Source organism: Monodelphis domestica, chromosome 4 (assembly GCF_027887165.1).
Source record: "Monodelphis domestica isolate mMonDom1 chromosome 4, mMonDom1.pri, whole genome shotgun sequence".
NCBI lineage: Eukaryota > Metazoa > Chordata > Mammalia > Didelphimorphia > Didelphidae > Monodelphis > Monodelphis domestica.
In genome coordinates, this window is record NC_077230.1 from 319,135,984 (window position 1) to 319,148,777 (window position 12,794).

A 12,794-nucleotide genomic window follows, 5' to 3' on the forward strand; every position below is an offset into this window, starting at 1 on the left:
GAACTTTTCTCTGTTCAGGAAGGCAGTTGGTCTTGCATGCTTCATCCTGACCATTCAACCTAAATAAATCTCTCTATCTTTAAAGGGTTTCCACCAGAGTCTGTCATTCTTGAAAGGGCACCCTCCCTGAACAAAGGGTTAATCTTCAGCTCCCCACAACAAAATCACTTTAGTATCTGGGTGTGGAGAATGGTTTGGACAAGGGAGAGGCTAAAGGCATGACAAATTATTAGGCAATACAAGTAGATCACATAAGAGTGGTAAGGCACGGAAGTAGGATGACAATTGTATGAGTAGAGTAGAAACAATGAGTAGACATTCTACATTGAGTAGAATAGAAACAAAAGACAATGAAAAAGTAGAAACTGACATTTGGCAGCACCTGGCAATTATATTATTTCAAAGCAGTTACAATATATTTTAATGAGGTAAATAACATGTACCAATGGCATCGTTCTATGTGACAGCAACCAGTGTTATTGTATAGAAAATGATCCTTGAAGGCTATTGACTTAGAAAGCCATAAATTAATATTGTTAAGATTTTTATTTATTAAACCTTTCCTAATTACATTTTAATCTGGTTCAGAAGAGAGTTTTGCAGGCTCAGATAATCCCCTACTAATAAATTTAACATATCTGATAAAAACTAGAGACTGTATCTATAAGTTACATTATAGAGTAAATGGAAGGCACTCTGAAAAGGGAAGCAATTAGCTTTAGCTCCTTGGGAGAACTCTGAAAGGCCTCCTGGAATAGTTGGTATTCGAACTGAGTCTTGATGGAAATCAGGGAAAATAATACACAGAAGTGAGAGGGAAGAGCATTTTCAGAAAAAGGAACAGCCAAGATTTGGAGCTAGGATATGGAGTGTAATTTATTTGAGAAACTGAAAGTAAGCTGGTGTTGCCAGAAAATGGAAGAGAATAAAGTGTAAAAAGGCTGCAAAGGTATGAAAAGCTCAGGATATGAAGAGCTTAAAATGCCAAAGAAATGTGTGGCTAGTCTAAGGAGGCAATAAGGAGTTACTCATTGAGGAGTGGGGGGGATGGGGCAATTGGAGTTACATGGAAAGATAAAAAAAAATCACATTGGCAGTGAATGGAAAATGGATTGGAGTAGGTAAGAGATTTGAGACCAATTAGAAGGCTATTGTGTAAATCCAGGTGAGAAGTCATAAACCACCTGGATTAGGATTATGTCTGAATAGAGAGAAGGGGATTTATAGATGTTGTGAAGATAGAAATAACTGAGATGTAGCAACAGATTAAACATGCAGGGTGAATGAGAGTGAGTTGAGTTTAAAAATGAAAGCTTTCATTTTGAGTCAAGGATACTTATGGTTACAAAAGGAAAATCCTTAGAATTAGGTTTCCAAAGGGAAACATTCAGAACAATTAATCTAATATTAAGACTTTTGGTAACAGTAACCTCCCCAAAGGCACTGGTTATCCTGAATGAAGTTTGTTTTGGGTACACTCATTTTCTATTTTCATGATTTTCATGATTACTTGTCTCCATTACTTAATTACTAAGTCTATAGAATCTTTCAGATCTAAAAGTCATCAATGAAGGTTAAAGCTTTCCTGAGGGGACAGGAGACTTCTGTCTTCCTCAGAAGACAGAGAGCCAGGACTGGAAATGAGGTCCTGGGTTCAAATATAACCTCAAACTCTTCCTAGATTGTGACCCTGGGCAAATCATTTAACTTTAACTCCCTAGTCCATTCTGCCCTTGGAACCAATACAAAGTAAGAGTTAAAAAAAAAAAAAAAAGCTTTTTTCTTGATTTATTTTCAGGACATCATATGTCTGAAAAGAGAATAAGTGACCAGAGGACAGGTTGAATAAATTTAACTCTAAGAAAATTCTTTTATTCTCAAGATAATTCCCTCAAAACCCATAAGCAATATTAGTAAGTAGGACCTTGTAAAGATACATCATTCCTCAACACTCTCCCCAACTTTAGTTCGGATTCATTTGAATGTAGTCTAAACTAAGCTTATTTTACCAGGGTGTAGGCCAGATTAATCTTTAAGGTACAATTTGATTATAGCAGATAGCCAAGAGACTCCTGATCCCAGAGACCCTACAGATTCATTCAGCAAAAGGAGATAAAGGTATAATTAACTGCCTGAACAAGCACTCTTGGTGTTGGGGGTGGGGAAACTGTGAGTTCTCTTGGCAGCTGCTTCTATAATAATCTTGCCTATCCGGACAGATCTGGCAGTCAGGAACTGTCAGCTCCCAGGTGCGTTGGTGGGAGGGGTCCTCGGTTGCTTATCTCACTCTTGCAGACATCCTGCAAAACAGACAGATAGAAAGATGAGGAAGCATCTCTGCCAGGAAAGAAAGAAAAAAGCAGTTAAAAAAAAAACCCTAAGCACCTCTCTCTCTTCCCGACAAAATCACTAATTAGCTTGGGGTGTTGAAGTCTCTGCTGATTGCTTTAGTTTTTAGCTGTCTCACGTTTCATACTAGACACTTCCTGTGTGGGACTGGGTTAAGTTTACATATTTGTCCTCTCCAGCAAAAAGGAGAAAAAAATTCAAGGCACCCACACACTCTCTCATCAACTAGTCGAGATTTTTCTCTATAGATTAGAATGGGGCTCTAGTTTATGGCAACTTTTCTCCAATTAGAGCAACTTCTTGTTTTGCTGAGCCCCAAAGGGCAGAACCAGGAGCAGTGGCTAGGACAATTACAATCAAGCAAATTTATGTAATCTGTAAGGAAAAGTTTTTGTAACTACTCTCCAAAAATTGCTTGGGTGGTCCTGGGAAATTGTTGCCCCTCACTGCAGAGCTATCTTCAAGCTAAGGGTGCCAGTTGTTAGGTACTTGAGCATTCCTGCTGTGTATTTTTATTTTCCTATAGGTTGATCTAGTTAAGTCAGTTCCCCAGACCTCTTCCAACTTTGAGATATGGATTAAGAGATTGCTCCTTGGAAGTAGAGATGAAAGAGAAAATATCACCTCAAACATTGTCTAGACCAAGCTCTTCATTTTACAGGTGAAGATGCTAAGATTTATGAAGGTTATTTGTCCAAGGTCAGACTGTGAAGTACAGAGCAGAGTCAAGATTTGAAATCACTGTCCACTCCAAGTCCACTATTCTTTCTACTTCATTAATCTGCTTCTCTTGATAAACAATGACTGGTTCAAGATCATTCAGTCATCTAGAAGCAACTGGACTCAAAACCCCATGATAGATTGTTCTCCTGATTCTTTGAATTCTAGATTCATCATTTCATAAAGTTCAACAACATTCTATCACATCAGCATTCTATAATTTGTTCAGTCATTGCCTAATCTTTGGATAATCATCTTGTTGACAGGGTTTTTTTGTGTTTTTTTTTTTTGCCATCACGTTAACTAGTTATATTCTAACCAGCCTCTTTGCTTCAGTATATCACGATATAACTGGAAAAGATGTTTTGTCTTTGTATGAGAGATTGTAAAAGGTGGAGCTGGGCACATAGGAGCTTAATAAAGGCTTTTTCCCTCCTCTTTACTTTCTAGGTTCCATTTAGAATCCTGCCACTTGCTCTTTGTGGGGCCTAGACTTTGAGAAGCTTAGAAAGTTGTAATATCTTGTAGGTCTCTCCCATCTTTTTTTTCAGGGGTTCTCATATTTGGAGGGCCCTCAGCCCCGCCCCCTAAGAAGGGGTGAGAGGAATGTAAAAAGACACATTTTAAGAGAAATCCTATCCCTATCTGACCTTACTCTCAGCCTTCCAAGTGAACAGTTTTAAGAGATATTTTAGGTATTATCACGATATACCACCAAAAGGAACAGCCCTCTGGGAAATAAAACACACCCATACCCAATATAGGAAAAGGAGACCAGCAGACGTGTGGGTCGCGGCCGTTTCCTCCCAACCCATAAGGAGCGCGCGAGCCTAGCACAGGCCTATGCATGCATAACAATTAATGCACGAGGGCGCGCAGTGATTCGACGGTGGCGCGATCGCCTCACACGGCTCCGCCCTTTCGTGAATATTCGTGGTAGTGAACAGATTCCTCCGCGGCCCCGCCCCGCTCTCGTCGAGCTTCACCCACAGGAAATTCCTTCCTACGCGACTTGCGTGCTAGGCCGATGCAGTAGGGGTCTGTTAGCAGGAAGTCGGCTTCGAGTGCCACCTGCGCTGAGTCCTCCGAGCCTGTGGGGTCGCTGTGCCATGGTCCGAGGCGGGGAGCCCTGGGCGGATTGATTGGCGGGCGTAGAGGTTGGGGTGGAGGGGGCGGTGCCACCGGTGCCGGAGCCGGAGCCGAAGCCGAAGCCCGAGCTTGAGCTTGAACCTGAGCCTGCGCTTGCATCGCCTCGGCCCCGACCCCCAACAGAGGCGGCCTCGGCGCGATGGCGGCCTCTGTCTTTTGTTGTCTTCGCTGCTGCGGCGACTCCGGGTCCGGCCACATCCAACTGAAGGAGATGCCGGCCGTGCAACTAGACACGCAGCACATGGGTAAGGAAGGCCTTCTCGCGTTTCCCCCCACCACCACCCCAATAGCTCCTTTTTGGGTCAAAAGGGGCTGGCCCTTCCCCCTCCTCCGCCTCCCTGTGCTCAGTGTTGAAGACTGCAGCGCGACCCCTCCTCCAGCAGGCCAGGAAAAAAAGCTCCCCGTTACCTAGGTTTCTATTCCCCCGTGGATTTTTCCCGTTTCCCTTTGGCTCTAGCGGCAGGTGAGGAGGGCAGAGGCCGGGGACTAGGGGCAAGCAACTCCTGCTGCACGGAAGCTCCAAGCGAGACCTGCGTGTTTGTTTTCAAATGATCTTTGCCCTGATAGGTGACTTTACCTAAGCCTTCCTCCCAAGTCTAGTCAAGTCTACAAGCATTTATTAAGCGCCTACTGCCTCCCAGGCACTGGCCTAAGCAGCCAGAGTTACAAAGAAAGGCACAAAGAGGTCACAGTGTAGGGGAGACAACATACAGACTACCTACAAACCGAATGTATACAGGATAACTTGGAGATTGAAGGCACTTGAAAATCGGCCCTGCGTTCAAGGAATACAAGGAGACAACATCTAAACAGCTACATACAGCGTATATACACGGGATAAATTAGGAGATGAATTAATAATAATAATTCTTACTTAGGACTTAACATAGAAAGCTGAAAAAATTAACATATTCATAATAGAAGTCATTTACCCCCCTCCCCCGATTTTTTATCTATTAGCCCTTCTTCAAAGCCCTTCATTTATTTTCCACCCCGCTCATTATCGTTGTTCAGTCATGTCCCTCTCTCCATGTCCTTGTTTGGGGGTTTTCTTGGCAGAGATACTAGAGTGGTTTGCTATTTTCTTCTCCAGCTCATTTTACAGATGAGGAAACTGAGGCAAACACAGTTAAGTGACTTGACTAGGGTCACAGCTGTTAAGTGTCTGAGGCCACATCTGAACTAATTCCAGGTACAGCACTCTATCTTCATTGAGTCATCTAGTGGCCCCACTCATAGTTTTTTCATTTGTATAATTTTTATTTTTTTAAACCGTAACCTAATGTCTTACCAATACTTTGTATTGGTTCTAAGGTAGAAGATCAGTAAGGGCTAGGCAATGGGGGTCTCCCACTCTTGAAGTTTTCCACAATGTTTTATATTTATATCCACTCCATCTTTTTCTTAATCCACTATTTGATATGTCACATCAGTCACTAAGCTATTTCCAATAGAAACATCCATAGCTGCTGTTGTGGTTGTATCTCAAGACCCCATCTTTTATGGTTTACTCTTTTATAATTTTCTACTTAATCCTGTGAGTAGTTCATACATTCTCTTGACATAGAACCATATAATTATCTTTATGTGGACTTAACCAAATATATTTCTATCATAGATTTCCTCCATCTTAAAAAGATCTGGATATCTCACAGTGATACACCCATGAGATGTCCTGGTGCTATCTGAAATTAAACACTAAAAAGTCAAAATTCTAAATTTCCATCAAATCTTTCCCTGTTACTCTTAGCAGTAATAGTCTTCTCCTTTTCCAGGCTTGGTGATATTCTTCTCCCTATTTTCTCTCTCTCCTTCTCCACACACAGTAAATAATATGTACTTTTAAATGTTTGGTGATGTATGTCCCTATATGAACACCATTCCCATAGTTATTGTTTTGAAATATATAGGGAGACTAGTCTTTTTTGATGCTTTAAGGAAAGAAATCCCATAAAATGTAATCCATGTTAGATTCATGTTTGGCCATGTCTTTTGAGGTATTTAAATTGTCTGGTATACACTACTAGGTCTGTATCCCAAAGAGATTTTTTTAAAATGGGAAACGACCTGTTTGTATAAAAATATTTATAGCTGCACTTTTTGTGGTGGCAAAGAATTGGAAATTAAAGGGATATCTCTTAATTGGGGAATAGCTGAACAAGTTGTGGTATATGATAATGGTGACAATACTATTGTGCTATAAAAAATGATGAACAGGATGATTTCAGAAAAACGTGGAAATGCTTATGAAATTTTGCAAAATGAAATAAGCAGATCCAGGAGAACATTTTACACAGTAACTGAAATATTGTGAGATGATCAAATGTGATAAGACTTTGGTACTAACAGTAATACAATGATCAAGGACAATTCTAAGAGACTTTTATGAAAAAAAAATGCTGTCCACCTCCAGAGAAAGAACTGTTGGAGTAGAAATGCAGTTGAAAACATGATTTATCACTTGTTTATTTGGGTATATGGTTTGGGATTTTGGTTTTATAAGATTATTCTCTTTGAAAAATGAATAATATGGAAATATGTTTTGAGTGATAAATACATGTATAACCCAGTTGAATTGCTTGTCAACTTCAGGAAGAGGGGAAGGGAGATACCATGAATCATTTAACTTAGAAAACTTAATGTGAAATTTGTTAATGGAATAAAATAAAGATAAAAGTTAAAAAAAAAATAAAGTACCTGATATAGTATCTCATATGGGGGAGGCAGAGTGTGGCAATATTCATTTGAAACAACAGACATTTAGAAAAACCAGATGTTATTGGAGAAAGAATTTGTTAAGGATACTGAGGGTTTTTTTCCTTTCATTTTTATTGGATTCAGCAGACACTAATGGATTTCTAGTAAAGACTGTTCTTAATTTTGTATAGTTTAAAAGAGAGTCGCACCTCTGTCATCACTGTCCCATGCATTTTTGTGGAGACATTATATGAATGGCCTTTGCACTCCATTGGATCCCCAGGAGGAACAATGGATAAAAGTAGCTGCAGAAGAGAAAGCATGCCAAAGTTGGGTTCTGCATCATTGAAGGGGAAAGTACTCACACGTCTGACATCCAAATTATCTTAATTGACTGCTTACATCCAAAGATCTAAGTTTAGTTTAGTTTCCATTAATTTAAGGCTTAGAAGAAGTCTTAGTCATCTAGCCATTGAACTGATATATATATGTGTGTGTATACACACACACATCAGCCTTGTCTTCTGTCTTTGAATTAATACATGTGCCAGTTCCAAGGTGGAGGAGTGGTAAGGGTTAGATAATTAGGGTTAAGTGACTTGCCCAGGGTCACCCAGGTAGGAAGTGTCTGAGACCAAATTTGAATCTAAGACCTCCTGATTCTGGGCCTGGCATTCTATTCACTGAGCCATCCTGCTGCCCCCATTGAACTGATTGTAAAACTCAGAATGCTGCTCATTAGAAATTAGGTAGCAATCTTTGTTTTTATTAAAAATGATGCAATCTCAATATCCTTGACAAATTCTCTCAAAGTATCATTGTCCCAATTTTACTGATAAGGAAATTGGAGCCTTTCGAGGTTAAGTGATTTATCTATGGTGAAACAAGGTACAAAAGCAGATTTGAACCCAGATTCTCTGACTCCAAATCCAGTTTTTCTATTGTTGTGCCTCAGTTAGTGACTGATTCTGTTTTTGTCATTAACACTATACCCTACCTTCCTGTAGTATTTTTCCATAGGAGTTGCATCAAGTATTGACAGATTCAAATCCTGTTAAGCTAGTGATACCTTTGTGATATTACCAAACCCAAATTGTGACACCATTCCATAGATATTGAATGGCAATCATTTTCTCATTCTTACATTAGCATTCTTACATTCTTTTACATTACATCACATTTTTAAAAGCATAGTATCCTATAGTTTTCTTAATTCTCTTATTTCCAGATGCAAATGCTTTTCTCTACCAAGATTTTAAAAATTTACATAGTTTTACAATTAACAAGTTTCATTAACAAAATTTAATGTTTCCCAAATCAACCTTCTACACCATATAATTTAAGTTAAAGTTAAATTTTAAAAGAGCAAAATATATTTAATGATAGAATTGCCAGACTGTTTAGCTACTCATTTGCAATATTCTGCAATTAACAGCTGTCTTAATGAAAATTTGCTAAGTTCTATGATTATTTAACTTTCTTTGAATGTTTAGTAGCTTCACAAGCACAGATGTCTAAATATATTTGTCTCTGAACTATCCAGCACAACTATTGGCTTCAAAAATTAGGCTCATTTATAACACATGCCTTGGTATTATTTTTAAAGCTATATGTATTAGTTTAAGTTAAATAATTTAAGTAATTGGCTAACAACTGGGTTTATATAGGTTCTTTCTACTCTGGAAGATTTTTATTTATTAAATATAATTTAGAAGAACTATTTTATACCAAAATGAAATATTTTAGTTTCTATCAACAAATGACTATTACATGTAAAATTCTCTTATTTAAGAAAGAAATGCTGTCAGTAGGGGATTGCATTAATATGTTTTCTATCTTTTAAAAACAGAATTGCTTTCCTAATGGAGATTGGAATGAAAGGAAAATTGTATAATGTTTTTAATGTCTAACTAGTTTGTATTTTTTTTTTTTAGGAACAGATGTTGTCATTGTCAAAAATGGAAGAAGAATATGTGGGACAGGAGGTTGTTTAGCTAATGCACCTTTGCATCAGAACAAAAGCTACTTCGAATTCAAAATCCAATCCACAGGTTGGTTAAGTTGTATAAGAATATAAAAATTTAGGGTTTTATGCTAATATGAAAGTCCTAAAGTAATATTGTGGTCACTGATTTAAAAATACTATAGCTTAAGTCAAAATGATTTTTAGTAGCTTTATTTACAAAGAGGTGGAAAGAGTGAAAGAGGAGAAATGTCAGAGGAGGGTAGAGAAATATCTAGCTTATCACCCTAAATGTTGCTCCGGTGACTGGCTTAGCCCCGGCAGGCCTTGGTAACCTTCAGCCAGAGGACCCAGTAATGTCTTCAGCAAGCATTCTACCAATACAGCCTCCTCCAAGAAGGGAAGGCCTCTCCGGAGCCAGTCTCTCTCTAGAAGCCAGGAAAAGTAGGCCAGCTACTCACCCAGCAAGCCAATGTAGGATTCAGGGAAAGAGTCTCCTCCTTCAGTCCAGCTCACCGATGCAGAATCTCCGAAGCTGTCCTCCAAAGAAGCAGTCTCAAGGAGAAGAAGTTCAAAGGAGAAGTCCAAAAGGTGAAGTCCCTTGGACAGAAAGTTCAGGACTTTTTATAGTCCTTTTTCCATGTCACTTCGTGTCCCTTCCTCACTTTACGGGAACCAATCACAGTCTTTCAACTTGCCTAGCACTACCCAGGGGCAAGGCAGTGAGTGACCTTTGGAGTTGTCACCCACTTTAGCAAGTGACTTGCAAATTCTCTTACTAAGTTTTAAGTAGGGGTGCTCAAGTTTTTGATTGATTTAAAAGTTGCTGATTGATAGACAAAGAAAGTTTGATTCACTCTTCACAATTTTCCCCTGTGATTCTTTAGGAGACTAGTCTCTCCAATGAATTATTTACCATAACCAGCTTATACCTCTAAAGATCTAGCTATTGTTTTCTTACGATATTGTGCTTTTCTAAGAGGAAACTACAATAGTTGGAGATAAGGGGGGGGGGGGAGAGAGAGACAGAGAGAGAGAGAGAGAGAGAGAGAGAGAGAGAGAGAGAGAGAGAGAGAGAGAGAGAGAGAGAGAGAGAGAGAGAGAAGGAGGGAGAGAGAGACAGACACCAATGTTTATTAGGTGAATTGACAAAAATCCAAAATTTCTTTGGTGTTTGTTTCCAAAGTTAGTTTAAAATATAGAATTCTTAGAGTGTATAAAATAAATCTAAATCCAAAAGTAATCTCTTTATTTAGGCTTTGTTTTGTCAGTTGACTTCTTACACCAAAATGCCATTTTCTCCCTGTTTATCTCTTTTAATTAGATGTATTTTTGCTTTTTCTTTGTCTGAGATCATGATTACTTTCCCTCCTTTTTTTTAACTTCAATTGAAGAATAATAAATTCTGTTCCAGTCCCTTATTTTAACTCTATGTGTCTCTCTGTTTCAAGTGTGTGTAAACAGTATATTGTGGGATCCTAGTTTTTAATCTATCCAGCTATTCCCCTTCCAATTTATTTGTGAGTTCATCCAATTCATTTTCACAGTGGTCATTACTGTGTATTTCCCTGCATCCCATTTTTCCCATTTCTCCTCCTTTCACTCTGTCCCTTATAAATGTTTTTCTTTTAATTGCTGTCTTCCCCAATCCACCCTCATTTCTATCTCCCCTCATTTCTTTTATTCTCCCTCCCTTCCTACTTCCCTATAGGGCAAAATAGATTTCTGTATCCAACGGAGTATGTATGTTAAACTCTTTGATCTAATTTCAGTGAGATTAAAGTTCAAGCACTGCCTCCCACCATTCCCCTCTACTATAAAAGGTCTTCCTTTTACATCTCTTTGGTGAGATAATTTGCTCATTCTACCTCTCCCTTATTCTCCCAGTGCATCCCTGTTTCTCACTCCTTAATTTTTCTTTAAATCATCCCATCCCTTCTGTCTATGTATACTCCTTTTAACTGTTGTAATAAAGATAATGTTCTTAGCAATTACAAGTTTCATCTTCGATGTAGGAATGTAAATACTTGAACATAATTTGATTTTTCTTTTGTCAACCCTGAAAAACACAGAACCGTCTAAAGTAGTTATAAAGAATAAGTCTTTCAACAGGATAAGGAAGACAATGCTCTGATCAGCCACTACCTCTGGATAGTCAAACTCTGGGACTCTGGGAACAACTTCTCTGGGAAAATGTACCTCAAAAGGGGATTTTCCCTGTGAGCTAAAGAACATAGAGTCTTATGTATATTCTTGGTGTCTCATAAAGTGATTAGCTTCCACATGCCCAATTCTGATTTTTTAAGGAATTATTTTCTCCCATGAGCTTTTTGTGCTTCCTTTTCCATTTGACAAATTCTATTTTTTTTAGTGAGATCCTTTTTTCAGTGAATCCTTTTCCATTTGGCCATTTCTGCTTTTTAAAGGATTATTTTCAGTTTTAAGATGTTATTTTCTCCAGGGTTTTAAGCTGATAAATTTCTTACACAATTCATTTTCCCTCCAATTTTCCCCCTACCTTTTAAAAAATATTTTTTGAGATCTTCCAGGAATTCTTTTTGTGGCAGTTTGAGGGAGGGGGGTGTTCTGTCACTAATTCACATTTTTCTTTGAGGCTTTGCATGTCATTGTTTTGACTTCATTATCTTCTAATGCATTTTCACCTTGATCTTCCCTGTCACCACAGTAACTTTCTATTGTCATTTATTCATTTTCTAGCCTATTTCTTGCTTTTAGATTTATCTTAAAGTTAGACTGTGCATCAGGGTTTGAGAGAACACTGCCCACTTTCAATTTTTCATGTTGCTCTCATTGGGGGTCTTTAAATTTTCAGTTTTAATAGAATGGTGGGATCTAAGGAGATGTGTGATTACTGCTTTCCTGGCCTATACTGTGAACAACCACAAGCACTCTTTTTAGCTCTGAAACTGTGATAAGGGTCCCTGTTATCCTGCCTTTCATAAATCCTCCTCTTTGTTCTGAGGAGAATTTGGGAGAGCTCGGATGGGTCCCTGACTACTACACTATCTTGGCTCTGCCTAGCTCCAAAATTCTTTTCACTCACTTGAAGCCAAAACTTATTTTGAAAACATTCAAAATGTATTCAGATATTATATAACTGATAAGACATTATTAAATTCATTACATTTAATAAACAATTCCATACCATATAAATATAGTCCCAAATCAACTTTGTCATTCATTTTCCCCCTTCCAAGTATTAATACTTATTTCAGTCCTCTAAGCATTTTCGGTTTTATTCACTGAGTGCTGTATCTTTAAAGAAGCACAGCTCTACTCACAACATAGCAGTAGATTCTATGGCTGGAAAAATCTTATCTTCCTTCTGGTCTGTTAAGTCTCCAAATTATGATTAATTTGTGTAGAAATAGGATCTTTTGCTGTCCCTTGCCAGTTTGATAGTCCCTGCTAGCAAGAGCTTTTGCTTAGTGTTTAAGAATTTAGTTCTTTTCTCTGAAACAGTGAAGTGTTGGATCTGTATTTCAGTAATATGGTAATAGTATTTGGTGGCAAATATTATTTGTTACTTTATACATTAGGAGAATGTGAGACATAGGAGAACTGAGGAGCAGAACTCCAAACACAATTCTAAAATTTTTTTCCTGTCCAAACTGCTTGGTTCTTTACCCTTATTAGACCACTGGTTCTGAATCTGTAGGCTGCGGAACCTAGTAGGGCTCTCAGAATTATTGTGAGAAGTTTTCAAATCCATATGAGAACTAAGCATTATCTTTTGTTTTAACTTAGATTTTTAATGATATGGTTTATTTCTTTTCTTTTTTTAATATTGAATCAAGATTTATTTTAATTTCTGTAGACATTTGATTGTTAACCAACCCCCCCCCCCACAATTATCAGTGTTTTATAACTAATTCCCCAAAGTCCAAACATCAAA

The 12,794-nt window shown here is 38.2% G+C and overlaps 1 protein-coding gene and 1 long non-coding RNA gene across 8 annotated transcripts in view; one reads left to right on the top strand and one right to left on the bottom strand.

Moving 5' to 3' along the window:
* Positions 1-1,846: 1,846 nt before the first annotated feature.
* LOC107649008 (uncharacterized) lies at positions 1,847-4,981 on the bottom strand. 2 transcript variants are annotated; one of them, XR_008911414.1, is made up of 2 exons: positions 4,627-4,981; positions 1,847-2,300 (listed from the first exon to the last, which is right to left on the bottom strand). It is a non-coding gene; the product is annotated as an uncharacterized LOC107649008 (long non-coding RNA). The 2 variants fall into 2 exon arrangements; XR_008911415.1 differs by lacking the exon at positions 4,627-4,981 and adding an exon at positions 2,974-3,808.
* Positions 3,828-12,794, top strand: part of SPRYD7 (SPRY domain containing 7) — a 31,697-nt gene continuing 22,730 nt past the window's right edge. Inside the window, exons 1-2 of one of the 6 annotated variants that reach the window (XM_001368591.5) lie at positions 3,828-4,463; positions 8,850-8,966. In XM_001368591.5, the coding sequence (XP_001368628.1) occupies positions 4,358-4,463; positions 8,850-8,966 (223 nt within the window). In that variant the 5' untranslated portion in view covers positions 3,828-4,357. The other 5 variants (XM_056794830.1, XM_007495406.3, XM_056794829.1 and 2 more) reach the window with 5 other exon arrangements.